The sequence below is a fragment of the Micrasema longulum genome, unplaced genomic scaffold (assembly GCF_059751315.1).
Source record: "Micrasema longulum isolate JH-2025_06_02 unplaced genomic scaffold, ASM5975131v1 h1tg000609l, whole genome shotgun sequence".
NCBI classification, from domain to species: Eukaryota; Metazoa; Arthropoda; class Insecta; order Trichoptera; family Brachycentridae; genus Micrasema; species Micrasema longulum.
This window is the reverse complement of record NW_028277805.1, coordinates 398,389-413,393: the sequence shown is the minus strand read 5'-3', so window position 1 is coordinate 413,393 and position 15,005 is coordinate 398,389. Positions and strand designations below refer to the sequence as shown.

Genomic DNA, 15,005 nt, shown 5'->3' with positions numbered 1-15,005 from the left:
ACACTGTGTGATATTCTCCATTCTTTTGTTGATTTTCGTGAAGTAAAAGAGCTGAAACCTTTATCATGTGGGTGAGATTCATCCAACTGAACCAATTCACCTACTAAGCAACGCCTGAAAACATTTTCCTAATTTTTATACTTCTTATACCAGTAGGTATAAAATATTTAATTAAAAATAAATTTCGACAATGGAATTGATTTAATCTATGGAATTAAGAATAACATAAGTGTGTTAGTTCTTTCGAGGCGGGGGTTTAATACTGAGTTCAAATATCGGCGCATGCGCAAATTGAGATATTTAGAAGCTCTGTGGAAGCAGTTCTCACAAACCAATTTTGCGTTTAAATTATTTGACATAATAGTATGCAATATTTTTTTGGTAAAATTTTGGCATAAAATCGTTTGTTAGTTTATTTTTCAGTATCAAACTAAAAAAAATGTGCCGGTGGTTGGTACATATTTTAGCTGTCTAATCAAAACAAAAACTTTACTGTTCGCCCCTGATATGAGCTGAATCTTCCAAGCAAAAATTGTAATGTGACCTAGAATATTACGTTTTCAGATTTTGAAACAATACCATCGCTTTGTAGAACACTAAAATATCAAACGAAGTTATTTTAGTTAAATTTCATAAAAATATGACACGTGAGAACCGGATTTTACGATTTTCCCAAGAAAAGTGTTTCTTGAAATGTGGACTTCATGAACTAATGCATTTTTAAATTTGGTTATTTCATACTTTGTAAAGTTCAACTTTAAAAAGTAACGGTTGAGTTTATTCTAATTTCGAAACACTCTCCAAATAAAATAAACTGGCTAAACCCTATAACTGACTAATCTTCACGAAAAATAAAAAAAATCTATAACAACAAAATATAAAACAAATAATAACGATTATTAATTTCTTGCATTTGATCAGCTAGTATTTATAATTAAGTAGTTTTGGTTTATTTATTTTTTTATTTTTTTATTGTTTTATTAGTAAAAAACTACTTATACTTTAAAGGATACAATATCTCCATCATAGAACAGACTGAGCCATGTTAGATGGAGACTATCCTAAACAAAGAACGCTCCGTTTTCATTTTCTATTCACTAGTGTTATAAAGATTCCCTGTTTTTAAATATGTAACTTTTTTAGCTTTATTCTTGGTATTTCATTTTATTTTATTTTATTTTATTTTTTTATTTTTTTATTATTTTTTTTAATTTTATTTATTTTTTTTATTTATTTTTTTTATTTTTATATTTTTTATTATAATTTCTTTTATTCATTTTATTATATTTTATTATATTTTATTTTATTTCATTTTATTTGGGAAATCAACAGTTCTACATACATATTTACAGTAAACAAACAGTTAGTGTATAAACTCAGAACTAATAACAGATTTCCACAAAGTTAGTAAAGAAAATAAATACATATAAGTTTATACATATAAAAATGTTATTTTTATGTACTTGTAATTTTTTTCAATAATCAAAGAAATTTTATAATTTTTAAGAACAGTAAGTTGTTGTAAATTGGGCGGGATTAGGACAAGAAAGCTTGAAGAAAGGATAATGAGGGGAAGGGAGATGTACATATTTATTATTATAATGTCTACTAAGTTACATAATGCATTTTTAGTGTAAATTTTAAATCTGACAGAGTGATGTTTGTGTAATCTTTATCTTTAAATTTTGTATTGTAGATATAAAAGATATATAAAACTTATATCTCATTTATCTAATCTTTCAAACACCACTTCACCTGCTCTAGGCATATTAAGTTATTCCTTACTGATCTTCGTGTTTCGTGTGCATGGTGTAACTTGTTTAGGGTATCCCAGTGTTTATAGGTTTTAAATCAAATTTTTTTCTTGTATAAAATTGTCTAACTCATAGACCTCGTAGAGTTTTAAACAACTCTTCACTCGGAGGCCTATATGTTGTTTTGTTATGATGTTGAAATTAATAAAAAAAAAATATTTAAACATACAATCTGCTCAATAAAATGCTAACAAACACAAATGTAATACCAGACAACAACGACAGGACAACAACAATGTGAACTGCCTGGCGTTTGGTATTGCCAGTGTCCATAGACATATTGAATGTATTATTTATATTGCTGTTAGTGTTTTATTTAACCTTATATATCTTAAATGTAAAAGATAGATTTCAAAGTGCTTGAAGTATTCCCATTTTTATTTTCAGTTGGCTTCTTTCAAGTACCTATTGGTTGAAACTTTTATTTAAGGATCAAAAGTTTAAGAATCTTTCAATAAAAGTCATAAAATTCGTGTTTTTATTGAACTTTACATTCAAATGTCACATTGGTGCGACCTCGTTTTTACTCACGAAAACACCTCTCATTCCGTTGAAAGTCATTCATTGCGATTACAAAAGATCACTCTTATTTCTGAAACGCATCCTAAAGAGAGTATCAAGCTTTAAAACAATTTTAGTTTTATTTATCAATTAATTAGCAAAAATTTACAAATCGGCTTTCCTTCCATATTTTTACTTTTATTTGATTTTTATATATCTTGATAATTTTATGTTTTTTTCACTATGTATTTTTGTATCATTTAACTTAATACGTACTATTATTCGGCATACGATTTATTGTTTCTGTTTCTTATATTTTTTACTATAGTATTGAGTGAGTTTCTAGAAAACATATCTCAATTATCATTTCAATTTTGTTTTTATTTATATATATATTTTTTTTTTGTTGATTTCAATGATACTCTTGTTTTATTTTTTTAATCCTACTATATTTTACTATTGTTTTGTTCATTTTAATGATACCATTATTTTGTATATTTGATTATGTGTGATTCTTAATTTGTATAGTTTATATTTTAAAATTATTTCTGATTATCTTTTTTGCATTGTATTCTTTAGAATTTTATTATTTATTACATTTACCTTTTTTCTAGATTGTTATTCTATGTCATTATAATTTGATCTAATTAGTTTTACTATGTATTTTTATTGTTATTTATTGTGGCTTGACACGGGCATAGCCTAAAAAGCCTTAATAAGTTCATTAATATTTAAACTAGTGTAATTTAAAAAAAAAAAATAATAATGTTTGTTAATAACTACTATCGGACATTTTTCTCTTCGTTGGGACTTTAAAATGCAAACTATAGGTCTTCGCCATAATTGTTGCACAAAAAAATTAATTAAAATCTTACATGAAAAAAGGTTCCCATTGTCCTCTCTGGTGGCTTTTCTATCGGGATTACCTTCCCTTAGCTAGTTGGTTCTGATTTGCAGAAGCCAGAAATTTACCTCTCATCCTCCCGTAATCTGGTGTGACCACATCGTTATAAGAGTGATCCCGTTGCTCAAGGTTCTCGACGTGGACGCCAACATGTTGGACAAGTCACCAACGTGATCGGTGTATTTCAACTGTGCGTTTCGCTCCATTTTTTAGAATCTATCCTCAAGATGTGACTAACTACGACTTACTATCAGTTCGAACCGCTTCAAGTTTGTAGACAAAAGACTACCTCCTAAAAACATCCTAAGGTTTAACCAGCTGTCTCCCCAGGATGAGGCTCATTTTATTATGTAAAGCATCCCATTCACATAAAATGTGTGGTTGCGCGAGTGATTGGTGGGATAGAGTAGTTTGTGGCTGGATGGACCGCCGGTGGATGAAAGTCCACCTATCCACCCATCCTGTAATCTCCTAACTTTCAATGTTTATTATTCTCCTCGTCTCTAAGGCCATGGGTAGCTACGGTTGCTATGGGAACAATTTTCCATATCCATAGCAACCAACATCAACAATTACACATTTTTTCTCTTTTTGGTAATTTCTGCCAACTTCCGCATGTTAAAATTTTATCTGCCCGCATCTGCTCGTCCTATAATCATCTGCCCGCATCTGAACATATTTACATCATCTGACCGCCGCTCTGTCACATTCATCTTTATATTTTGCAAATAACCATAGTGAATGTGCCGTGTTCAGTAAAAAGGAAAAAAATACCAAAAAGTCAGGACTTAAAGATATCATCCGGACTCCTGTCCCTGATTCCCTTTCCTGTATTCCTAAAGGTTGGATTTTTGTCTGCTAAAATTTGTTTGGCCACATACTGTTCTTTTCCGCATTTTTCATCACCGCGCAACGCATCTCTTATTTCCCCGCAAATTTTAACGCAGATCAACGGATTCAGTAAAATAATATCCACACAAAATTATAATCGCCACCCCAATGTGTATAGGTGTTTCCTTATCTGCACTGCAGAACCTACATCTAGAAGTTTCGGAATGGTTCATTCTAGCAAGGTGTTTGTTCAATCTGCAGTGCCCTGGGCGGGCTCTAGTGATAACTCTCACTTGATTTCGACTGAGCTTTATTAGGTCAAAAGCAAAACTTTACGAGTACCCCTAAAGACGTGTGGTAATATTTTTCATGAATTCGCTAAGGAAAATGAGATTTATATAATACTTTAAACATAATCGATCATTTACAATGAGTCCAATCGGACCCATCTCCAGTAGGTATAAGTTATACATATTACTTTTTAATAAGAGATAACTTAATACGTGTTTTATTTGTCCGCAGGTTACTGGCCATTTGGATGGGTTTGGTGCAACGTGTATGTTACCTGCGATGTTCTAGCGTGCTCAGCCAGCATAATGCACATGTGCTTCATATCATTAGGAAGGTAATTATATTCAAATTCAATATCTTTATCTGTTTGTTCGTGTTTCTTTCACGTCTCGACGGAAGCGGGGCAACCAATCGACGTGATTTTTTGCATAGGGATAGCCGGAGAGCTGACAAGTGTCACATGCTAATTTGCATCATTTCATTCAAATTACAGAAAACAGAGATGGAAAAGATTGTAGAGAAGGAAATATGAAAGCCTATGAATTTATTGGGCTTATGATCTGTCATTGGTGCACCAATTAGGTGCGGATATGCACCATTAGGTGCGGATAGGGAATGATGATGATGATGATAAATAATGAATAAAATAAAATAATTAAGTGTATAAATCAAAAATAGATTCTTAATTTTTTTGTAATTAATTTATTTATCTTAGTGTGACTCTTGTCTGCAAACATTTTGATAAACACAAACTATTGCAAGTAGACAAATAAGCTTACCACTACACCACGAAGCGGAGTGAAATCTTTTTAATTCAACTCACTATTACTTCATTTCATACCCAATATTGTTAAAATAAATGTTTTTTTTTTTTAAATAACGTTTTAATATTGTTTTATGTTATCGAAAGCAGCTCATGTGTAAGCACTTGGCTGGATTTTCAAAGTTATTTTTCAATTATCTTCAATTTTATCTATTTTCCAGGTACCTGGGTATCAGGAATCCTTTGCGGACGCGGCATAGTGCAACAAAAAAAATGGTTGGAATAAAAGTAGCCCTCGTGTGGTTACTCAGCATGCTCGTTTCCAGCTCAATCACTGTACTGGGTAAGCTTTTTTGTTGAGTTTAATATATTTGAATTTTTAGATAAATATTTTTCTCATAGAAATATTCGTTTATCGTACAATTTTCTTATATCCCAAGGCATAATAGTTATTAAAAAATTATCTCTTTAATGAGGAAATTCAGTGCTTAGGGAAATAAAATGTAAAAAAATATTTTCTTACACGCGGTAAAAATAAGATAATTAAATTGTACTCCAAAGTTTATAGAAAATGTATGCCGAAAATAACAATAATGATTTTTATAAGAACTAACTAATTTGAATGACATCACTAGTTTTTCCAAATCAACCAATGATAAGGTTGTGATAGGTTTTCGGTTTGCAGGAAGCCAATTCGCCAATCAGAAAAATTCGTCGAAGAGAACTTCACACGAGGAGTAATTTCAAAATTACAAAACTTTATAAATCATAGCTACATAATGTTTTTGTTTTTATTTTTGCCTTTTTTTGACAGTCTATTTAAAAAAAACAAGTCGGCCTCGTAGAGTAGTGTTCAGCGCATTTGCCTACCATGCAAGAGGTCTCGGGTTCGATTCCCGACATGGTTGACATGAAATATTTATTTTTAAAAGGCGTTTTTACGCTAGAATATTTCGTGGGTATACTGGCAAAAAACGTTAACTCGAAAATATACCAATTTAACCTAATGATGCAGTTTTATAAGTTTTTAAATTCATTTATCTGTAGTTTTCAAAAAAAAATTCAGGTTAAGTCGTAAACCGTGTATTTTATGCAGACTAAAAGCTTTAAATAACTTTATATTTACTTTGTATAAAATTAAGAAACGGAAAAATTGAAAACAGTGATAAATGAGCACTTAACATCTTACTATATTTAAATAAAATATAAAATGGTAAATTTGAAAAAAAACTTCAATGCTTGATTTCACAAAACAGGGATTTAAGAGTTAAAGCTTTTTGCCAGTATACCCACGATTTTATAGTCTCTAGACTGGCACCTGAAGCGTAAGACTGATTATCTTACCTCAATGTAACATTTTTTTTATCAAGATACGCTGCGATTGGTTTACTAATGCAGTGCCATATGCACCATAAGGTGTGGAAAGGAAATGATGACGATGATGATGATAAACAAAAAAAACAAATAAAAACCAATGAACTTCCTTATTAAAATAAAGCAACTTTGTTTGAAACCACTTACTTTATATTTTATTACCGACCGATGTTGATGCTATGCAAGCTTTCTTATCTATGTAAAATTAAGTCATTAATATTTTTTAATTATTTAATTTTATCAACTACAAACTAAAAAATACTTTCCTTTCAATGGTTTCGTCAATAAAGAATCTTGGGATTACTTACTTTAGATAGTAAACTCTCCTATCGTGAACACATTGATAATATTGTAAACAAATCTCTCAAACTTCTCGGTTTTATCAATAGAATGACGACGAACTTCAAAGATATTAATGCTGTTAAAACTCTTTATTGCTCACTAGTTCGACCCCATCTAGAATACGCTTCTCTTATTTGTTCGCCATTCTACAGGACCCATATTGAACCTTATCGAGTCTTTCTAACACCGTTTTCTAAGAAAAGTGGCATAAATTGCTCGGATTACAAAGGGGTAATTATTCCTATTTTGAAATAGAGCAATCTCTTAATCTGTCTTCATTGGAGAGACGTAGAACTGAGATAGACCTTATATGCATTTTCAAAATACTTAATGCTATAAGTGATGTCCCATATCTGTTGCAATCAATTTCTTTTCATGTTCCCAACCATATCACCAGAAGTCAAAATCTGCTATTTATTAAATCTTCTAAGAGCAACTTTTGTTTTTATGCCCCAATGTCCAGAATGTGTAGATTAGTCAATTCATCACACGACTTTGAATTCTTTGGGATAGATCTTCCGGCTTTTCGTAGATCTCTTCGCGACCAAATAGTTTAAGAATGAGTTGGATTGGCATGGTTTATCTCGAAGTTTTATGTCTTTCGTTTTTATGAATATACTGTATACCATTATTTTTTTGCCCTTGTTTGTCTTTGCTACATAGTTTTAGGTTATTTTTGTTCTTCTAAATATTAAATCTAAACAAATATTGATAATTATTATGTCTATATTAAGTCTTTGTCATGTAGTATTTTGTGTTTTAGAAGATAATTAATGAGAGGGGTAAAGACACTACATTTTGAAAATAAAACATGAAAATGAAATAACTCAGAAATCATGGAAATTAATAAATAATCAAAAACAATATTTCCCCGTTTAGTTTTAGAAATAAAAATTGAGTTTCAACCCCTTTATCCTTTACCTCACACCTTTACAATAACAAAATACTACATGACACAACAACATGACTGATTATCCCTGTAGTGAAACTGTTTTCGTGTAAAGAATGATTATATGGACATTCGACTTACCCGAAAGTTTTGTTGTATGGGATAAATATAAATGCGCGTATAAATTAAAGATTTCATTTGCATATTATCAAGTATTATAGTTCACTAAATTGATTGTAACAAAGAAAAAATACAGTAAAATGAAAGCCGACAATATTGGCTGAACCTAAACGTGTTATAAGAATTTAATTTCAAAGATTGACTTGATACGCGTTGTACGTCCTGAGCGTTTAAGTTTCAGTTAAGTCATTTTATTTTATTGAAATAAACGGCACTTCGTGCCTTTTACATATTAGTTAGAAATACAGTTGAATATACAAACATGTAAGTATAATTATAAGTAATACAGAGCATTTAAAACAATATTATTGATTTACAAATTAAGAAAGAAAAAAAAAGACAAACTATATTTTTAAAAATATTACTAGTTATAGAATTATCGATAAAAAATTATAATTTGGTATTAGAAATACTTTGAACCAGCTTAAAAAAAACTAACAAAACAATTTTGAAGAACACCAAACGATAAAAAAAATAAAAATATACGCATTATTCTTTAAAAGCGGCCTCCGTGGTGAAGTGGTCAAGACGCTTGACTCACGCACGGAAGGTTCCGGGTTCGATTCCCGGTGAGAACACAAAAAAAAAATTAAATATGATTTTTCTCAAGCCTGGGTGTTCTGTGATGTAATTCACCACTGTAATTGGGCCTCCTGGCCTGTTGTGGTGCAAAAATAAATAAAATAAAATAAAATAAAAATAAAACTAAAACTTAGGTAAATAGTATATATTTATGTATAAAAATATATAATAATGTAAAAAAAAGTGATAAGATAAATATTTTGAACTTTAAAAATTACAATTCGGTATTAGAAATACTTTGAACCAGTAAAACAAACTAAGAAAATAATTTTGAATAACATTAAATGATAAAAAAAAAAATTACATGTTTTATTATTTAGAACTAATACTTAGGTAAATAGTATATATTTATGTATAAAAATATATAATAATGTAAAAAAAATTGATGAAGAGAAATATTTTGTACTTATAAATAAATTCAAGAAAAAAAACAAAAAAAGAAAAAAAAACACTAATAAAGAAGTTTAAACAATTTTGAACAATGGTAACAAATAGTTATCTAGAACTATTACACATGAAATACAGGAAAAGAGCCGTTCTATATGTACTCAACTTCACGTGCAATGAGTCACCAACGTCTTGGTACTCATTGCCAAGAGTGTGAAGTGAAGTGAATTTTCTAAATATTTTCAATTACAGGTTACCAACAAAAATACTTTTAATTTTCGTACAAATATACACACATATACTCGTGCATATATTAATCGCGGCTCTTGAAGATGTATACAAGTATATCTTACTTCTGTTATTTTATACATATTTTTACTGTCTTTGTGTGAACCGGAAATTAAAAAACTGCAATCTCTTTTATATTACCTCTAACTTTTTATGCTTATTGCAATATTCATTGTATATATTTGACCTAACGTCAAATAAAGGGTATTTTCAAAGATTAACTTTGCATCTTAGACTGGCGCCGCCATGACGCGCCGTGGCGCAGTTAGTTATACTGATAACCGTAAAACTGGCGTCGCGGGTTCGATTTCCACCAGTTGCATGTAAAAAAAAGAATTTCGTCAATTAGTCTGGGTATAAATATTATTTTTATTATTATTTGTTATAAGAAAAGCAGCCTTTGCCGATGCGCCTATATCTTGTGTACTGCTTTTTGTCCAAGTTTTTCTTCCTTCAAAAAAGCATCCAAACGGTTTTTTAACTGGTTGACCAAAATGGAATGGACAACTTGACTTGGTAATTTATTCCAGTCTGAAACTACCCTGCTGGAAAGGAAGTTTTTCATGGGATTGAGGTGGAATTGGGGACGATAGAGCTTCCAGTTATGACCCCGTAAATTTGTCTTGGGATTTAATTGATGCATCTCATGCAGGGGGCAGTCATAGTAATTATTGAGTATCTTATAAGTTTATATCAAATCCCTTCTCCTATTTATTTATTCATTCAAAATTACACTATTTTGAATATTAATGATTTTATTAAGGCTTTTTAGGCTATGCCCGTGTCAAGCCATAATAATTAACAATAAAAATACATAGTAAAATTAATTGGATTAAATTATAATGACATGTAATGCAGAAGAATAACAATCCAGTATTAATTATTATTATTTTATTAAGTATTAGTAATAAATAATAAAATTCTAAAGAATATAATGCAAAAAAGATAATCAGAAATAATTTTTAAAATATAAATTATACGAATTAAGATTAACACATAATCAAATATACAAAATAATGGTACCATTAAAATCAACAACATAATAATAAAATACAGTAGTATTAAAAAACTGACTTATGCCGTCCATTTTAATGAAAATAAATACAATTGCTTATAAAAAATACATTTATTTATTTATTTTTATGTATGCCGTTTATATAAAAATAAATAAATAAACAAAATAAAGAAATAAACAAAATAAAGAAATAAACAAAATAAAGAAATAAACAAAATAAATAAATAAGCAAAATAAATAACTAAACAAAATAAATAAATAAACAAAATAAATAATTAAATAAATACCTAGACTTCGATGTTTCCTTTTTAAAATGTTTTCCGTCTCTTTTATTGTATGACACACCACACCAATGCAGAAATAACAAACATTTGTATACCCATATGAAAAAAACAAAACAATCCTTTCATTATGCATTCAGGTTTGTTTCAAAATACTACATTTTTGCCTTCTAAAACCATAAACTTGTCAAAACTAGAATGAAATGTTCTTGGTACACTTTTCAAAAGATTTCATTAAAATATTTAGCATACCTCGCACGATGGGCTTGTACTATATTAACCCGAGTGAGTTTTATATTATATTAATATGCATTCCATACAAAGTTATCATGTTTATGCGTTCATAGAGAATATACAAAATACTGTATATTTATATTAAATATTGAATCATGAAGTTAGCCACTCATATAAATATGTGTGCTCTAATAATAACAATGTACATTAGGGTAGATCGATATTTTTTTTTCCGAATTTTAAATTGAAAGGGGTCTTAAAAGTTGCCTTTTGGATTACTCAGAATGCGGAAAATATCAAAAAAATATTTGATACTACTTTTGGCTCTTAACTAGAACTTGAAGTTTTCAAAAAAGTCTACTTTTTGCGCTAAATCGGCTGTCATTTCGTATTTAAGTAAGAAAAAAAAAATAAGCATCTGAGGGCGTGAGTTGCACTTTGTTTTGTAATTAATGGGTAGCATTGTTTTAATGAGCCATTGTTTTCGTCAATATTAGCCAGGCGCTCAACGGAATCAGTTCCGCGGAGTGTAAACTTTTCGCATTTCGGTAGTTTTAAAACGTGTTCGAATTTGTAATGTGAATAAATTATATCTTCACAAATAAAAAAAATATTTTATCAATATTTATAATCAACAAAATTATCTAACAGTTATAAACTTCAAACTTCGGTTGGGGGCCAAAAGTAGTGTGGAATATTGTTTTAAATAATTTTTTCCATTCAATGTGATTCAACACGCAACTTTTAAAACCCCTTTCACTTTGATGAAAAAATAAAAAAAAACTTTATAAATCATCGGCCCTCTTAAATTTACTTATATTTAACTAAATGTGATTAAATATTTGTACACATACAACCACTTACCAACCTATTTATGTCTACCGGTTTCGAGACGTATCCGTATCTTCGTCAGGACACCAAATAAACCAGCACTGATCATTGTTTTGAAAATTGTGTGATGTTATGGGAGAAATATAAGATTAAAAAAGGAAGGGGATGAAAGGAGGGGCGTGAGTTCAATAGGTATAGGGTGACCATTACAAAGGAACATTGTTTTATGGGCTATATTGAAAAGTTGTTGGATTGTTGATTAAAGGGACTTTCTTTTTTAAAACCTTCTTAATGAGAAAAATTTACATATTTGTTGCAACAGAGAGGGAAAACATTTTCGAGAAGGGAATAAGAAAGTCTAATCATTTACAGGGCTTATGACCTGACATTCTCTGGGTTTTTACATTATTTTTGTTTGTTTTTTTTACAATATACATAAGAGGTAAAACCGAGTATTCAAAAAATAAATAATAATTACATAGCAATGAAATACACATTTACAGTAAAAATAATAAACAAAAAATCCCACAAAGGCATGGCGTGTTTGTGGGTATACAAGAAATGTTTATGAATTTTTGCTTTTATAATAAATACACTGTCATAATATTTTTGTGTAATATAAAAAAGAGAAAATAAAATATTCTGTACAAGAATATGTGGTATTTTTTTTTATAGTAATTCAAAAAGGCTTAAAGGTTTTAATGGCCACTTTACACACTGTATAACATTCACATACTTTGTTTGAACATCCCCATTTTTATAACTCTTCATGAGTTTCATGTGATTCATCCGGCTAAACCATTTCACCTTCTAGGCAGCGACTGAAGACAATTTTTTATTTTTTATTTTTTATTATTATTTTACCAGTTTAATCAGCAATGTTTTAAGTATGCCCAAATGTTTGTAGACAGGCTGTATTTCTGCTCTAGGGAGTTATTAAGATCTAAATTTGTTGCAACAGGGAAGGAAAACATTTTTGAGAAGGGAAATGGAAGTCGAGGCATTTACAGGGCTTGTAACCAGAGTTAAGGTTATGTGGATGATTAAACATTGGCAGAATGATAAATGTTACGCAGTGTGTAAAGTGGCCACTTAAACCAACCAATGACAGGTCATAAACCCTGTAAATGCCTATACTTTCATACTTCCTTCTCAAAAATGTTTTCCCTCTCTGTTGCAACAAATTTAGATTTAAATTATGTTATTTAAGAGACATACATACTACACCAAGGTAAATGTTTAAAAAGGTTATAAAAAATGGATAGTGGAGCTAGGTAGAAGTAAAATGAATTGTCTCATTCGCCCAAACCAATACTAAATCAATCGCTTTACAAGTGTATAGCTTATGTTAGGATTTTGTTATTTGCATTGTGTGTTTTGCAATATAAATAATATAGATGTACATAAATACCTTGTTTTTAAAACTGTCTGAATATTTGTTAATTATCTTTGTTTTTTAAGTCTTCTTTGTTTATTCTCAAATGTAATTTCAAAAAAGTATATTGTTAAGTGTCCTTGGCACGGGAAACCCCAGTGAGGTCACATTATTATTATTATTAAGTATAGTTCGTACGCAAAAAATATGAATAAATAAATAAAAACTTGTGTAAAGCTTATATTTGAAGCACTAACTTTGTGGTTATTCATTATAATAAAATAAAAACTTATTTAGAAAAACGTTGCGTAAATCCAAATGGTTTTTTTTTCACTACGAAGCTTTCAAAAAAATCTCAACAGGCATAAGTCACCAATGACAGAAATAATTTATTGACAATTTAGAAAGTTTTTTTATGTTTTCTTCCTGAAAAGAAAATTTTGCTTAGGTTTAGTTATTCGTATAATAAATCATAAAAAAATAACTCGTTTTAACCACATTATTCTGTTTCCACACCTGATGGTGCATAGGGCACTGCATTTGTACACCAATTGCAGCGCATCTTGTTTATTTTTTGTTGCAAGAAGATAAGATGATTTGTTTTATGCTTCAGGTACCAGTCCAGGGACTATGAAATATTCTAGTGTGAAAACTCCCTTTTTAATAAATATTTCATATCAACCATGTCGGGAATCGATTCCGAGATCTCTTGCTTGGTAGGCAAACGCGCTGACCTTAAATGTATCAGAAAAAATGTTACTAATGGAATTTATTAAGAAGACATGATGGCTTTATGTTATTTACATAAAACCTCCAAAACACAAAACTCTGATTTTACCTTGGGTTCTAAACTCTCAAATTGCATATAATTAAATTTGTGTTTTTTTGGTTAGCAAATTGTTTTTAAACATAAATATTAACACAAAACAAAATTTTATATTTGCAGCACTTATGGTGGTCTAATCATATCCTGCCATCGCTCGAACAACGGTGAATGAATCCACCTTGCAGTGGCTTGGAGAAGCGCATTATTAGAGCTTTTTAGGCGTTCGCATAGGCTCCAGGCTCTTTAGCGAAGTAGGGCAGCGAAGGTGTTTACCCGCCCTGCTATGAACATTTCGGAGGCACTGCTGTACCTAGGCAGTCCGAATAATTGCCTGAATGAATTATTATACGTGACCCTTAATTTATTACATGCTGCTTGCGTATAATTGTTCCATCGCTGTATACATGGACGAAAAATACGATTGCACATAAAACCACCAAAACATAAAAATTTGATTTAACCTTAGGTTTCAAACTTTCAAAATGCTATTTCTTTAATTATGTTTTTTGGGTTAGCGACTTTTGCCTGAACGGCGACGACATTACACACTTAGCATAAATATAAATATGTTCCAAAATTACGTAAGCAACACCTTTAAGAGGAAAAGGAAAAATCGATGTACAAAATGTTTAGTTTACGTACAAAATCGACTGCCCTATGCATCACTGGGTGTGCCAAGATAAATGATGATGAAAATTTTCCAATGCGACGTCGAAAAAAACTTAACAAAATGTTGATACCACGTTTTTCATAGCGGGTAAAGCCACGTCTCTGGTATGCAATCTTTGTGGAGTTTCATAATAATTTCGTATAACTACAACATTTACAGTCCATTGTGATCGTGGTTACTGCTTTAATATGCAAAATTTAGATGTTATTTTTATAAAATACTTTTTTGGGTTTTTTTTATGATTACGGAAATTGCTCGGCAATCTTCAGTAAGCTGTTTGTTAAGAGAACGTGAACGCAGTAAGGTTATTTATTTATTTACCAGCGGGCCCGACAGACGTTGTCCTGCCTAAACGTTGGCTCGCCTGCTATTAGCTGGTTGAACAAACGTTTTTTCGTAAATAAAGACACATTAATTATTTTTGACTTTTTTGAGCTATTTATACATTCGTAGAAAGGGTTAGTTTTTTGTTTTATCTCCTCGTGTGATTGCTTAAGAGTCTTCTTTGTTTTTTAATCTAAATTTTGCAAAAATCACTGCTTTAGTGCCATATCCAGGGAAAAAATACGGAAACACGTGTTAATCAAGAAAATTCAGAGCGCGATTTACCCTGACCCCTCTAAAATT

At 30.2% G+C, this 15,005-nt stretch overlaps 1 protein-coding gene across 1 annotated transcript in view; it reads left to right on the top strand.

Moving 5' to 3' along the window:
• 5-HT2A (5-hydroxytryptamine receptor 2A) overlaps positions 1-15,005 on the top strand; it is a 156,570-nt gene that overhangs the window by 119,636 nt on the left and 21,929 nt on the right. The window contains exons 3-4 of the mRNA XM_088228804.1: positions 4,573-4,675; positions 5,326-5,447. Of these exons, the coding sequence (XP_088084930.1) occupies positions 4,573-4,675; positions 5,326-5,447 (225 nt within the window). The remainder of the gene's footprint in view (positions 1-4,572; positions 4,676-5,325; positions 5,448-15,005) is intronic.